Source organism: Atractosteus spatula, chromosome 20 (assembly GCF_055471065.1).
Source record: "Atractosteus spatula isolate fAtrSpa1 chromosome 20, fAtrSpa1.hap1, whole genome shotgun sequence".
Classification (NCBI taxonomy): Eukaryota; Metazoa; Chordata; class Actinopteri; order Semionotiformes; family Lepisosteidae; genus Atractosteus; species Atractosteus spatula.
In genome coordinates, this window is record NC_142725.1 from 7306879 (window position 1) to 7322404 (window position 15526).

Here is a 15526-nt window from a genome sequence, read left to right on the forward strand (position 1 = left end):
ATTGTTGACTCTGAGTAACTGGAAATTAAATGCTACTGTGTTCCTGGCTGAGGATAATAGAATAGAGTATCAGATACAGAAAAAGGGAAAAATACAAAAAGGGTGTAAATCCCATTGAGAAAATGATGAATTATGAAGTGCTGATCTGGTCAGACTACAATGCGTAGTCAATAAGCGTTGAAGCAGAACCTAACTGTAATTAACGACGTTGGCTGATGAAGAGTAATGTGGATGAATGTAGAATTCGTATTTAGAACTAGAAAGTGCTAAAAAAGAAACTAATTAATAATAATTGCTTACACTTATGTAGCGCTTTTCTGGACACTCCACTCAAAGCGCTTTATAGGTAATGGGGATCCCCTCCACCACCAGCAGTGTGCAGCCCCACCTGGATGATGCGACGGCAGCCATAGTGCGCCAGAACGCTCCCCACACACCAGCTCTCAGTGGGGAGGAGAGCAGAGTGATGAAGCCAGTTCATAGATGGGGATTATTAGGAGGCCATGATTGATAAGGGCCTCTTTACCTTCTTTTTGGAATGGTTTTGTTTTTCAAGTTCTGCAGATCTGTGTTTGGTGTCACGGTTTTAGTTCTTGGATAGCTGAATGCTTGCCGCTTCAGTTAAATGGGTCTCTGGTTCTTGTTGACAGTCTCTAGGTCACTGGAAATTTGAAATGGAAATATTGGATGCGTCTTTCTTGAAGAAGGGAAGCATGTAGCAGTATACATTTAATAATTATGTTTTGCCACTTTTACGATAAAAGTAATCGATAATAGCAGCATTTAAAAAATAGCAGCATTTAAAAAAAACATATGTGTCTCTGATTTCCAGTGGGTCAGCTGGTTGATAAAGAAGAACAGATCCATGGGGGTTGTGGTTGATCGATGTTTTAGATAATACTGTTGTCAAAGCAGTGGGGAGGACATTTTAACTTTGTATGTACTTGATAGGTTACCATAGGATTGCTCCCACCTAATGCAAAATAACTATCATGTTTCGTTGTGTCACCTGTAGTCAACATATTTGACTTGACGTTGATTGTGAATTGTTGATTTGTTGTTTATCAACTGACTGTCCAGATCGATATCCCTCCTCCGATCCTCTCGTATTTTAGTTGATTATGTGCACCTGCCCTCTGTTTAGTATGCCACCATTTAAGCCTGGCGCTCTCGCTATTCCTGGCTCAGCATCGGGAGATGGACGCTCCTGGAAGCCCCCCTACCAGCGGGTTCAGGAGAGACCCGACGGCATAGGCTTTATCACGGCGTCCTGACCACCTGAGTCCGGGGCTCGGAGCACCTGGCCTCCTTGCCCTGGTTTTATTCCCTGTCTCTGTTCCAGATCCCATTCTGGATTTTAACCTTGTTTGTCTCATCTTGGATGGATCTCCGGTTCCTGGACCCTGGACTGCGCCCCGGATTCCCCCTTTGGACTGTTTGGACTCGTTTGCCTGTGTCACGCCCCCTGAGCACCGGACCACCGTTGTCACGCCCCCCTGTCTGTCAACCCATCCTGATCCTCAACATTTTTTCCCTGTTATCCCTCTCCACTTACTTCTGGATTATACCGTCTGCACAGGGTCCTGAACTATGCTTCACGGGAACCTGGACCGGCTCCTGTTACACTGACCAGTGAATCATAAGCAGTGTTTTGATCTGAACAAAAGTCTGAGCGGGATGGCTGCTGCCAATGAGCAACCCTAACAGGAACTACAGTGTATATTTCAGAAATGGATAAATGAATAATTTTGAAAAGCAGCCTTGCAAACAATGACAAAGCCCAATATCTATACTTAATGTGACTTTATTGACATTTTTATTGACAAATTGTATCGTCAAGTGCATTATTAAGCGCCTTGGGGCAACCTTGTTGTGAAAGGTGCTATATCAAAATAAATTCAATTAAATTGAATTGACTCCTGATAATAACAGTTAAAAATCTTCGGATGAGCTTAAATGTGAGGAGAAAGCCAAATCAATATTTAAGAATGACTAGACATTTCAGCAAAAGTGGACATTTATGTAGCTCATCTTTAATGAGGAGAAAAGAAAGGATATGGGCAAATATTAGGATATAATAGAGGTAGAGGTTCTCTTCCAAGGGGGAATGTGCATATATCCATTTGAAGTATTTCATCATGTGATAGAAAGTTTCCCAACGCATGGAGAATCCAGCTGTAACAACAATTTTCAAGCAAAATCATGCATGTAATGACATGGAAAATGTGTGTGCAGCAATATGTTCTGTTCAGAACAATGAAATGCGTTTCAGTGTCCCATGTTCACAAGGGTTCCATCTCACTGGACATTGAAGATGTCAAAAATAACTTCAAAAGAGAGACACAATGCCAAGAAACATATTCTCATTAACACGATCTTTAGTATTGGTGAATCATTCTGAGTTCATTAATTGTATAAAAACTTTATTTTTGTGTTAAGGTACCGGGGGGGGTTGTAGATAAAGGGATGGTTGGGGGTACTTTGTGAAAGAGAATACATTTTAAGATGAGCACTCCCAGTGATCTTGAGAAACTGGCGCCATAGTAAAAAAGGCACCTTCCCATCACTTCCAAAAATAGAAGAACGGTGCTTCTTTAAAATTTAAAGACCAGACCAATGGAAATGACTGCGTTTCCGTTCAGGTGGAGAGTTGGAAGCAGTCGAGAGACACCTTGTGGTTTAAATAAGTAATGAGATTTGGCACTTTTGAAGTCCAAAATTTTTAAATGACATTATATTGATCTGTGGATCCCTAGATTTATAAACTCTGGATTTATAATTTAAAAGATTAATTTTGTCCAAATGGGAAAGCATTATGATGGATGATGAAGTTTGTAAGTATTTTTAAAATTTATAAATGAAGATAGCGAAATAAATGGAAAATAAATTATTTTTTATATTTGTTTAGATGTATATAAGCACATTTGCATATGTATTTACGTTAAATGTTTTATTTTGAATTTGTAATTGTCATAAGGAAGTGAAAGATTGAAAACATACCATTAATTGATGATTCCATGAAAATGCTTTAGAATAGAAATTAGAAAAGATATTTGTAATTTAATAATTTCAGTTTTAATATTAAATGTTATTAATGTTAATGTGCAATTGTGACTTTACTATTATATTTGGTGTGAAATTAACTAAAAATACATAAAATAATATCAAAATAAAAATATACAGTAAACCTTAATAATTATTTTCATGGTAAAATTGTGCCTAGAAATATGCTCCGGACTCTAACTGGTTCTGGTCTATCATGTTTTTTGGATGCTTTTCTACCTATAGTTCCTGGATCCCATGTCAAAATAGGGGAAATCATGAACTGCAACTTGTACCAGGAGATGTTTGAAAGTCAGCTACTTTTTTCTGCCAAGAAGGTCAAGCTCGGCCAAAAACGAATATTCCAAATGATCCAAACACATAGACCCGAATCAAGAAAGGAATGGTTACCTACAGACAGACCTCAATCCTGTCATCCATTTATGATCCTAAGTCAGGATGGTAGTTCATTAACAGAAGCAAACGGATCTAAAGGCCTCAGAACTAGTCTCTATTCTATAGAGTCCTCATATCACACCACAGGACTCATCTAGACGGTGTAATATCTGCCGGAGGAGGATTTACAAAATACTAGCTACAGGGATTTCACAAAAATGCGTTGAATAGACTTAAATCAATGTTGACAAAGATGACTTTGTTCTGAGCAATGCTATTAAAAACATTAAATATTAATATTTACATTTTGTTTTTTAAATTAATAAACATGACCTAATCTGTACATTTTTATTTTATTTGTGATGTTTATTATTTATGTTTTATTGTTTCAGGAGAATTAAGACCTTTGCAGGGTACTGCATGTGCTTTGCATTTCACAGTACATTACCAGAATATACAAATATTGTATATTAGATATTATAGCAATACCTCAACAACACATTCACAATAAAAAAGGCAGAACAAAATCAAAAACAAAAGAATGTAATATAAACAAGTTAAAATATTGTGCATAAACATTTAAAGTAGTTTATTGGTTTTACAAAATGGGGGACCTTGAGCCAAGATGGCCACTGAGCAACTAGAAAAAGCTGCAGAATTAGACACACCTGGGCTGTGAATGAAAGGAAGGCATTCCACATGAGGGAAGAGTGCTGTGGACAGGCGTGCTGTGGAATTAGCCACACCTCTACTCAATCAAGAAGCTCATAAAAGAGAGAAGTCCAGAAACAGAGAGTCACTTTGTATCTGAATGGAACTGAATGGAAGTAGGGAAAATACAGCTGAGTCAGGGACCTCTGTGATAACTATTTAGGAACATCCTGAAGCAAGTGGGATCAGTCCAGAAGAGAAGTGTTAAGGTCTGTAGATAGGGGTTATTTTTGTATTAGGCTGGTTAAAGGCCTGTAGTTCTTGGTGAGGTATCTGGAAAGGGAGAAGTAAATGCTATCGTTGCTTTTACCCAAGTTGCAATGTGATTAATTGTTAAGCCCACAGGTAAAGACCTGTGCTGCTAAGACATAGTTTGTTGGACCAGGGCTGAGAGCAGTTGTCTCATTCCTCTAAGCCCTGTTACCTGGTAATATAGCAGTGCATCTCCTCATTTGAAAAGGCTCATGCCTAGTGAAGTGTGTTGTGTGAGGGGAGTGCTGAATTACCTTTTATTTAAATGTTTGTGTTCTCAGAAATTAAGATAGGAGTACACTCCATTTTCTCAATGAGAGTGCTAAGATCTCAAAGGGGGTGCAGGAATACTGGAGTACTGGGATGTTACAATCCTAAAAGACATGAGCTGTTTAGCACAGGGTCCTAATAGAGCTAGTGTTGGTGCAATTGTACACATGAAGTGTGTTGCCATGTTATAAAAAAGATTATAGATTTGGAGTAAAAATAACTTTTCATGATCTTGGTGGGGGGTGGATGGGGGTTATGAAATATAGCTGGCATAAAGGGCTTTTCTGCTCTAAACTAAAGAGATTGACTTAAATCCTGAAGGGTGTAGATGGGGATTGGACCAGGGGGCTTTTAAAGTTGGCAGTGAGACAACTGCAGGGGGTGACAGTTGAAAGGTGAAAAGGAATCTTTATGAAGGTGAAACTTAATAAAATTCATTGATGTAGCTGTGTGTGTTTCCTGAAGAGGCTTCTCCACAAGATAATCGAGGCCAAAACACCTGCCTCCTTTAATAAGTGCCTAAAACCTACAAAATAAAATTTCAAGGAAGGATTCTACCAAGCAAAATTCACAGGCTATTTGCAAAACACTTCCAATGATGTTCCATTCATTGTTTAAATTAGAAATGCTATGAAAATGTTGATGTTTACATTAAAGATCTTAATGAAACATGAATAAATCAAAAACTAAAATGCTGATTGTGCAAGAATTCACCCCTTTATTATTACCTAAACTGGTTCAGATATACAGTACAACCATCCTACAACTAGTTTATTGGCTTCTACCTGTGTGCAATAATAGTTGCTCACATGACTTCTGAATAAATGCAAATGTCTATAAGGTCCCTCAGACAATGTTGCAAAGTTGACTTTGCAACAATCCATTCAAGACATATTGAGAATGTGGCAAAAGAGTTTGGTCAGTTGGAGCCTTTTGCTCTAAACTTAGTGTTATATCTGGGTCTAAACTAACACAAGTGCATCTCTTGATCAACACCATACCTCCTGTCAAGAAAGGTGGTGGCAGCATTAGGAGATGGGGCTGCTTCTCATCAGCAGGGACAAGAAAACTTGTCCAGATGGACAGTGAAAATAGATGTAGCAAATATTGGAGAACCTGTTGTCTGCTGAAGGCAAAAAGGGATGAAAATTGCCCTTTCAGCAGGGCTGTGACCCAAAGGACAAAGATGAAGCTACACTGGAGTGGTTTAACAAGAAGACATAGGTTTAACAAGTGCATAGTAGGTAGAAACGTATCCAAAGAGACATGTAGATGCAAGAACTACCAAAGGTGCTTCCACCAAGTACTCACTCGGTGAATTCTAACACAATCAACATTACTTTTTTTGGTGATATTTAACGCCATTTACCAATACATGTCCAGTTTGAGCTTTCAAGTTTTGATTAGAAATATTCAGTTAAATAAATGCATACATTTGTAATGAGATATTTGGATGCCATTGGAAGAGCTGAATATAGTCTGTTGCAGCAGATCTTTCTCACCCTGCCTTTCCTTTCTTTATCTTTAGCTTTATCTTTCACCTGGTAGATAACATACATTACATATGTTAAAGCAAAAGCCAGTTTAGGAAAAAATCTTATCCTACAATTATAGTTTGCAATGGATTATATAAGTGAATCTATATGTATGCGATTTGGTTATGTTTTAGTACATTGTAATTACTGTACTGTATGTAGAAGATCAATAACACATGCTGCTTTTATCAGAGACACAATAAGGTTCTGTTTCTGCAGGAGTTACATTATAAATATTTCATTTCTTTGCTGAAATTACCAACGGCTTACCAGCGAAACTGACAGAAGTTACAACAATTTCAGTCCTAAGGCAGTGTTGTCCAATCCTGGTGTCGCAGGTCTTCCGGTGAAATAAATTGATTCTGTTAAATCACTAACCAGATGGTTTAGCTTGGTACTAGGCGAGATGGAATGAAACTCAAAGATACACAGGCCCTCATGGACCAGGAGTGGATAGCCCTGCTTTTGGGTTACAGACTACTGGGTTTTTAACTTAAAAAATCAAAGCATTCTCTGACCATGATACTCATTTTGTAATGGCCAATAACGTGTAATATGCAGCAGCTTTTCTTAACCTTAACTACAGTAAACAGTCCTTCTCTAACAAATGCACTTTCCAAATACCTGTGTTGCATTTTTCTATTCCTCTGGGGTAAAAAAAATAGAAATAAATCCAAATCAGGAATTTCATTCAAAATCTCCAGTTTTCATAGATATCCTTATGTAGAAAAAAACCCCAGTGATATTAATTGCATATACTGTATTCTGTTTTTGCAGTCACAGATATTTTTCAGCATATCAATGATCAATGATCCTGTGAATCAAGTTCTTTTCAATATTTGTATATAATTATATAAATCGGGTGAATATTTGAAGTACAGTAGTGCTCATTAAAAATGTTTTGAGTTTGCTTCAGATACTGTACACAACGTAGATGATGTGAATGTTTAAGTTCTAAGACCTCATGTGCCTGTGAACTAATTTCTGAGCTTATATAAACAAGGGCAAGCTCCCATCCAGCACGAATAAAGACCAATTAAAGGAAGATGCAAACAATAGTGTATTGATGTTGGAAGTGTGCTAGAAAAGAAAAAGATCATATCAGTTAAGGAAGTGAAGGCACACTTTGTTGGTTCACTGAATCATATATTGTTGTGGGACAGCAAGGTCGTCATGGAAACTGAAATTGGAACTAAGAAACCTGAGTAATAGTGCTGATGTGATCCCTTAGCTAAAGACAAACGGAGACACAGCTTTACAGTCATTTGAGGCACCTGCTGGAGTGTTGAGGAGCAACAGGCACTATGAACAAATTTGTCATTTTATTTTACGTGCTTTTAAAGGTTCTGGCTGTTAACTGTAAGTATGGGTTTCGTTTCGCTAGTCTGCCCAAGCAGGAAGAAATTTAATAATCAGACCTTTTTAGGCTGTTTTACCTGCCTTACTGATAAGCCGCATCACCAGTGCATTCACCTGTGTTTAAAACAATTTAAACGGATTTACATTTGGTTAGGGGCTTTATTTTTACACAATGCTAGTTCTATGTAGTCTGGAACTTTATATTCTAAGTGTCAATGCAAATGATCAATATGATAGTTTTGCTGAGAAGTATTTCCTGTTACTCTGTGGGGTATTTTTTGACCAGCTGCTTAAGAACACTATAGAAAAGCAGCAAACTAGTAAATAGTTTTGAGAACTGGAAACGTTACAAATTCCATAAGATGTTTTGTTAGTTTTTTTCCTTTGTGTGAACTGCTTGAATCCCAGAATGACTGTGCCTCATTTAACTTAATTGGTGTCACCGGAGGCTTAGGGATAACGGTTTCTGATTCTCTATTCATCTGCCAAAGCTACGTTTGGATTACTGTATATACAGTAAAAAAAGTGCTGCTGTCGTTTGAATTAAATTGTACCGCTTTCTACAGCTGTACTCAGAACTGAAAGACTTAAATCTATAGACTTTTAAATTGTGCAGTGTGTTACATGTGCATTGTTTTGTATCCCAAAAAATCTGTACCTACACATGTCTAATTATTAATTTATGGATGGTAGCAGGAGAATTAGGTTACAACACAATTTGTGTTCAGCACATAAAGCTGACTCAGAGCGAGACTTGTCCTGTAGAGAATATATTTAAAAATGTTAAGAAAAATAAGGAGAACAGAAACAGAAATGTTTGAATGCAAAAACATGTGCACAAAATGGAAATTGTACTTCTCACACCCAGCTTTTAAAAGCAAGAACTCCACAGGGGAGCTCATGAAATGAGGGTTAAGAGGAGTGTGTTGTCCATACAATGTGTTTCTTAAAAAACAGATCTTTGAGTGAATCATTTATATTGATGGAAGATTTTAGCTGGTTCTGGATGAAAGAGTGAGCTGTTCTTCCCCATTACATCAGGGAGCTAACAGAGGAGGAAGAAAATTGGTGCACGTAGTTTAAATTCAAAATCTGTACGTCTTAAAAAATGTAATCTATTGTATTGGAATTTTATAAGCACGGTTATATAGATTAATAACGGAAACTAATATTTCTTGTTTGAGAATGAGGTGTTAAGGGGTGACTCATAGAATGTAGTTGCCTGATTCATCATCTGATCATCTTAATTAATTAATGACAACTTTAAAAGGCTTGTAACAATGGCATCTGTCAATTTTGCTGCCGCTAAATGGAAGAAAGACAAAGCCCTTATACTTCATTTCTACCAATCACATCACATTTCTCTATTGGTTAATGAAGAATAGATACTAAACATTTTAGTGTTTTATATACTGTAATTAATGTTCCCCACAATAGTGAGATCTGAGGGGTACTTGAACTCTGAAAAAGTGTCAACATAGCTCCACATGAAGTGCAATCACATCATCAAAATTCAATCTCCCGTTTAAGTGCAGAAGGGGGATTTAACACTTGGGGAGATATTTTCTTTGATGCTTCTGGTTATCTTGTTACAGCGTTGCATACTGTAATTGTGACTGATTCAGCAAGTCTCACGTTATACAAAAAAGACCTGATGTCAGTTTAAACTTGGATTGTGTAGTGTTACCATTTGACATCTTTTTCTACGGGACTAGAGAAGCAGCTTGTGTTTCCTGCTTACTAAAAATGCTGTTGCCCGTAAATTGTGTTTGTGAAGTTAATCCATCCATCACAGGGGAGCCGGAGCCTATCCTGACAAGGAACAGGCACAAGGCAGGACACATCACAGGGCAAAAGGACACGCACGCACTGACACCAGGACCAGTTTTCCTAGAAGCTAATTGACCTGCCAGTATGTTTTTGGACTGTAAGAGGAAACCTATGTGAACATGGGAGTAAACATACAAAATTCCCATAGATGGCACTCCAGGTCCAGAATTGAACCCAGGGCCCCAGTGCTGTGAGTCTTGTCACTTTGTGTGCTCTGGTTTTATGATGCTCTTTTTGTTTAGGGACTTTGGGCTATCCCTAATGTTGAGTGGGTTAATGGGCAAGTAATCATTAGATACAGATGTGACTTTTAGCCATAGAGTGAGGGGGCTACTCTAGGTATGAACCCTGAGCTGTAGCACCTCTTTTGTGGAGTCAAGTAACAACAGTCAGGGTGGAGGCTGGGATATGAAATTTGTAGGTCATGTCATAAAATTTCAGTTCTACTGTGTTTTTCAGAAATTAGTAGTGAACACCTACTTTTTAGCGGTTGATTTTTGATGAAATCCCAGTGGTGAAGAAAAAAAGGCCTGTACCCACGACACACTCATACTGCCACTGGCTCACATTTTAAAACAATATGTCCTGAACATGTAGTGAATCGTCTGCATGTGAAACATGGCTGATGTGCTGTATTCTCTCTTTAGCTGTAGATGATGTTTTCTAATTTCTAGTCAATGGTAAGAGATTCTTGCTTATGGCAGTGTACTTGAAGACCACTGCACATCGAATACTACCTGGACCTTTGCTTTCCTAGGTTTTGAGTGTGTTTGTGGCAGTTTGCATTAACTAAATAGAAGATCAGTTAATAAGCAGTCCATATAATATGGAAGAGGTAGAGGTTTATTCCAAGCTGGAAATTGAAGAAAAACATTGCATTGAATGATGATAGCCTTAAAATAAAAATAAACTCCTTAAACTTAAATAGGGCTTTTCTGGACACTCTACACAAAGCATTTACAGGTAATGGGGACTCCCCTCCACCTGGATGATACAACAGCAGCCAGAGTGCGCCAGTACGCTCCTCACACATCAGCTAGCAGTGGGGAGGAGAGCAGAGTGATGAAAGGGATATTGGAATGCCATGACTGGTAAAGGCCAGGGGGAAATTTGACCTTGGACAAATGGATATGTTTTATTCTCCTCAACCACTTTTGTGACTGCACATTGGAGTAAAACTTGGTCCTCTTCCTGGTGTTGTAGAAACTATACCATTAGCTTTGCTCTTCTTGGTGATGAACATCTCAGTGGAAACTGGGTTGTCTTTGAACAACTGAATTTAAGGTTTGCAACCATTGTGGAGAATCTTCATACCTCCCTGTAGGCCTTGCTCAGCTGACTATCTTGCAAATTGGCCATCTTTTGCAAATATATGCATTCAATTGCTTTAAGTGCTTGTTAGGTAACTGGCTTTATTAAACTACCATTAATGGTGAATATTTCATCTACTTTCACCTCCTGCCAGTGCACAGTAACCAAGCTGTCACTATATTTATCATTGGATAATAGCATATGGTAAACATTACTGTTATCAACAACAATAGGGCATGGAAAATAAATAAATGCTGGCAAAAGTGCAAGAAAGATTAATGGCAAAGTCAGGAGTTTGGAACAGCTTGGTTTACAGAGGCTGAAAAAAAGAGAGGCTGTTATCCTTCTTGCATTCTTTCAGTGTATACTGTAACTGCGATGACCTTGATGTGTTCTTCATGGCTTCCTTATTCATTTCTCTTTCTGTTCTGTGGCAATTGCTGTGTGAAAGCTGATTCATGAAGAGATCTGCAGCTTACATTCTGATTGAAATGAACTACTCTTGAATTGAGTGGACTTCAAATATGCAGCTAGATAATGGCGTTGGTCATTTCGATGTGGCAAGGAGAATTAAGGACAAAATGTGCATGGAGTGCTCCTTCAACATCACACGTTACAAATGAATTAAGCCAGTTATCCATCAATGCATTGCCTATATTATGTCTTACCTTATATTTGTACACAAACGAGATATTGTCCTTTGTATTCTTTCAGGTCAAGGACGTATTGTTGGCGGCTATGCCCCTGTCCCTCACTCGATCAGGTATATTGTGTCCTTACAGACCACAAGGGGGCAGCACTTTTGTGGAGGCTCTTTGATAAACAGGTACTGGGTCTTGACAGCAGCCCACTGCAATATTGGGTAAGCCCCAACTTACTCTTGGAAGATGTAAGAAAGCGTGTACGGTAAAAGTCGATGTTGGACCAAGCCGCCTAACTTTACTGTTGAAATAGATTCCTTTGGTTATGGTGATCAATTAAGCAAAATAGGCTGAGGAGTTTCCTATCATCTCCTCTAGCTCTTCTTTTCCTGAAATGTGTGCCTCTGTGTCAAGTCTTGATGTCTAAACAGTATAGTTCTGTTTCATCATAGGTCAAAGGAAAGGGTGAAGGCATCCTTAGTACAGAGAAGACTGGAGCACTGAGGAGCAAATAGTTACTCCTTACAAATGCTTATGCAGTGCAGGTGACTAGTTTAAAGGGGTATAATTAGAGTTTCTTGGGATGCAGTACAATTTCTCTACTGCAGCAGAAAAGGCAGCCTGTAGACCAGATTTGGGATATGTGTTTTTTTAATAAAATTCCCCCATTCAAGAGAATAACAAGCCTGAGTGTCACCACTCCCCACATGTCTTCCCAGGTCTGATCAAATAGTGGTGGTTGCTGGAGACTATTCCCTCAGCATGTACGAGGGCACTGAGCAGTATTCCCAACCCCAGCGCTTGATACCTCATCCCGAGTACAACCAGAGCACCAACAACGCCGACATCATGCTCATTAAGGTAGTGTGTGGATATCAAAGGCTATTCTTAGTCTTAGTATGCCAGCTTTGGAAATGTTTTCATTTCTTGAATGTTCCTTCTGTCCAGAGACGGCAAAATCATTGGCAAACTATTTGCTATCAAAACGCAACTTTAGTGGACAAGGTAGCTCCCTTGAAGGCACAAGGCAGGGTGCACCTTGGACGGGACGCCAGCCTATTGCAGGGCACACACACGGACCCAAACGTACACACTCTCGCACCTGGACCGATTTTCCCAGAAGCCAATTAACCCACCAGTTCGTTTTGGACTGTACCACCCATGTTTTTGTGCAAAACTAACATTTGTTGTAGCATTAGGACTGTGTTGATAACTTTTACATAGTAGAACATAACAAATTGAATATTCAATGAGATAAACAACCACGTATCCAGTACGTGTTTCTAGTGTTGCCCACTTCACAGAAAAATGTTCTCCAATAACCAACCCTGTAATATGAGGTAGTATGCATCTCCTATGTATCACAAATACACTTGCGCTTCAGTTGAACATAAACCATAGTCTCATTTGAAACAGCTGCTGGCCTAACTGACAGCAAACTCATTTTGGTGTGTCCTTCCCCAGCTGAAGACTCCTGTGGCTCTGAACGGCTATGTGTCCATTGCCCCACTGCCACGTCAAAATGCCTCCATGCCCGAGGGCAGGGTGTGCCGCGTCTCTGGCTGGGGCTACACCAGCTCCAACACAAACCAGATCCCCAGCACGCTGCGCACGGTGAAGCTGCCCGTCATCTCTTCTGTAAAGTGCAACAGCACCAACTCCTTCAATGGCAGCATAACCTACAACATGATCTGCGCAGGCTACAGTGCCGGAGGCAAAGACGCGTGTAAGGTGATTGGAGGGATATTGTCCATTCATATCCTTTTCAAAGGGCCTATTTAGTGAGTCCAAGAGGAAGCTCTCCAGCCATACCCTTCAAGCAATGCCCTTCTCTGGCATCGTGCCACGTTAGAGATGCACGCCAGCTCTTCAGCTGCACACAAGAGACCTACATTGTGCTCTGTTTCACTCTACTGTAACGGAGGCAAGTAGTGGCTACTTCCACACTGGAAAGTAAAAACAAAGCAAGAAACTCCAGTTTTCCCCTTTTGTTTTTCTTTTCAGCTCATCTAGATTCCATGCCAGTCCTTAAGTACGAAGGAGCTCTACGTAGTCGGAATTCTGTTTTCTCTAACGCACTGTAAGACGGAGAACTCCGGGACTAGCCGACAGAATGTTTACGGCTTCAGGCTGCATGAAGGGAACAAAATAAGCAAATGTCTTTTTTTCCTCAAAAAGTTAAGAACAAAAACCAATCAGTTTTTTGTTAAACTAAATCTCTAGAAATGATTAGGCATGTCTAATGTACGGTATGAACTCTGTCACTGGTTTATCAATCTGCTGCGCATTGCAGAGTCTTTATAAATGAAAAATTCAAGCCCTGTTACAAACTTAATGGGCACACAGCAGAGCCTTGACCTATTCTGGGGGTTTTGCTTCAATCATTTTACTTTCTATCACCTTCTGTAAATATTCCGTTTTTAAAAATTAAAAAAAGTAACGTAAGAATAGGAAAATACAATTAAAATGTGCCACACATTTGCCATGTGGCAACATGAGAAAAACAGTGTAGATTACAGTGCAGAGTTCAAATAGAAAATATGCAAAAGCTTAGGCTTTCCACGGTGCATGAATAAAAACATTCCCTGTTCCCTGGGTGGTGTTTTCTGCTTTAAAAGCCATGCAATCAAGGATGATTTTTATGTGCAGTCTCCTGGCTCATGCTGTGAAATACTTTCACACACCTTCTCATCAAAACCGTTTGTCTACAATGGAACTAGTGCCTGGCTAGGTTTCTTGTCACAGCAGTGGTGTAGTTGGAGTTTTGTAGATTTTTAATAGGTTCCTTAGACTCATTCGGTACACAGATGAGAAATTCCATTATCTAGAAAATGTTACTGATGTCAATGTTTTACTTTTTTATTATTACAAATAGTATTAATATTTTAAGGATATTTGAAAGAATACTAAACAAATAGATCTGATTTGACATAGAAAAGCTGTGTTCCACAGTTCAAAATGAACTTTTTTCAGCAAATCAAAAAGTACCCTACAAACCATTTCACCCGTTAGGTTTTATACAAGCCATCTTTATCAAACATTCTTTTTTTTTCGGTATTAGTCAATTTGAGCTAAACAAAGTCCCGAAAGTGAAACTGTGGCAGATATGGTTTTTCCAAAGTGCTTAGTTTAGAAAATGCTGGGAATGCTCAAGAAATTCCTAATGGAAATGCTAGTTGAGAAATTACAAGCCATAATGCAGTGCTGCGTTGTGAACTAATTTAAGCATTAATTTTCGTGGTTATCTATTTTGTTGCGTTTCGTGCATCTGGTTGAATTCACTTTATTTCTGGCATTCTGAAGCTCACATAGGAAGGTAGTATTAGCATGTCTCCTAACCTGGAACAGAAATAATAGATCTCCAGTTGCAACACAGGTGAACGCAGGATCTCTAAGAGATTTGTTGTCGTCTCTGCAGGGGGATTCTGGTGGCCCGCTGGTCTGTGAGGGCCGGGTGTATGGCATTGTGTCCTGGGGGAATGGCTGTGCCGATGCCAGGTATCCTGGAGTTTACACAGCAGTGTCCAAGTACAGAAGATGGATCGACAGGACCATATTTAGCTCTTATGGAAGGTGCTACAAATACTAGAGACAGTATGCCATTTTCAGTGCTAAAACCAATCCTGACCAATTTGTTTTGTGCATGGAAGGCGAAATGGCTACTAAGAGTTTTTCCTTAAAAATGTTATGTGTTAAGGCCTGTATACATCGGCTCCAGAACTGTAACATGTGTTGTGTTTTCCCTTTGCCCTCTTGATATTGCTGGTAGACCACGCAAGGCTCCCGAGAACTTGACCCTGTTTGTCCAGGTTCAGTGGTGATCTGACAGTTTAAGGCTCTGGGTCATGCACAGTCATAAAGGTCTCATTTGCCCAATCACTGTATAAATATGTGGAACATCCTTGTTAATACAATAGCCCACAGTCATTTCATTTACAGATATATATCCTTAAAATACTATTGTTAACATTTTTACAGATGTGATTTGACAGTGGTGCCATAGAAGTGCTGCATTCCACAGTGCAAAATTCACTTTTTCTATCCACCACATCTGGATGAAATTCCAAAACTGCTTGAGCATTTGTCTATATAGCTACATGTCTGAAGGACAAAGGGAATGCAATGCTGGGATCTAATGGATTTTGGTAAATTTATAGAGATCTCAAACAATTTGAACAG

The 15526-nt window shown here is 39.1% G+C and overlaps 1 protein-coding gene across 1 annotated transcript; it reads left to right on the top strand.

Annotated features, from left to right (window-relative positions):
- The first annotated feature begins 7510 nt into the window (after positions 1–7510).
- LOC148817455 (trypsin-like) lies at positions 7511–14936 on the top strand. The gene is made up of 5 exons (XM_088938117.1): positions 7511–7565; positions 11421–11568; positions 12067–12208; positions 12812–13078; positions 14766–14936. The coding sequence occupies exons 1-5, from the start codon at positions 7511–7513 to the stop codon at positions 14934–14936; spliced, it is 783 nt and encodes a 260-aa protein (XP_088794243.1).
- The last annotated feature ends 590 nt before the right edge of the window (positions 14937–15526 follow it).

Excerpts from the sequence above, each read along its gene's own strand:
- LOC148817455 (XM_088938117.1), top strand. The coding sequence starts at position 7,511 with ATGAACAAATTTGTCATTTTATTTTACGTGCTTTTAAAGGTTCTGGCT. Across the intron at positions 11,569-12,066 it reads GCAGCCCACTGCAATATTGG|GTCTGATCAAATAGTGGTGG; the intron begins GTAAGCCCCAAC and ends ATGTCTTCCCAG. Across the intron at positions 13,079-14,765 it reads GAGGCAAAGACGCGTGTAAG|GGGGATTCTGGTGGCCCGCT; the intron begins GTGATTGGAGGG and ends TCGTCTCTGCAG.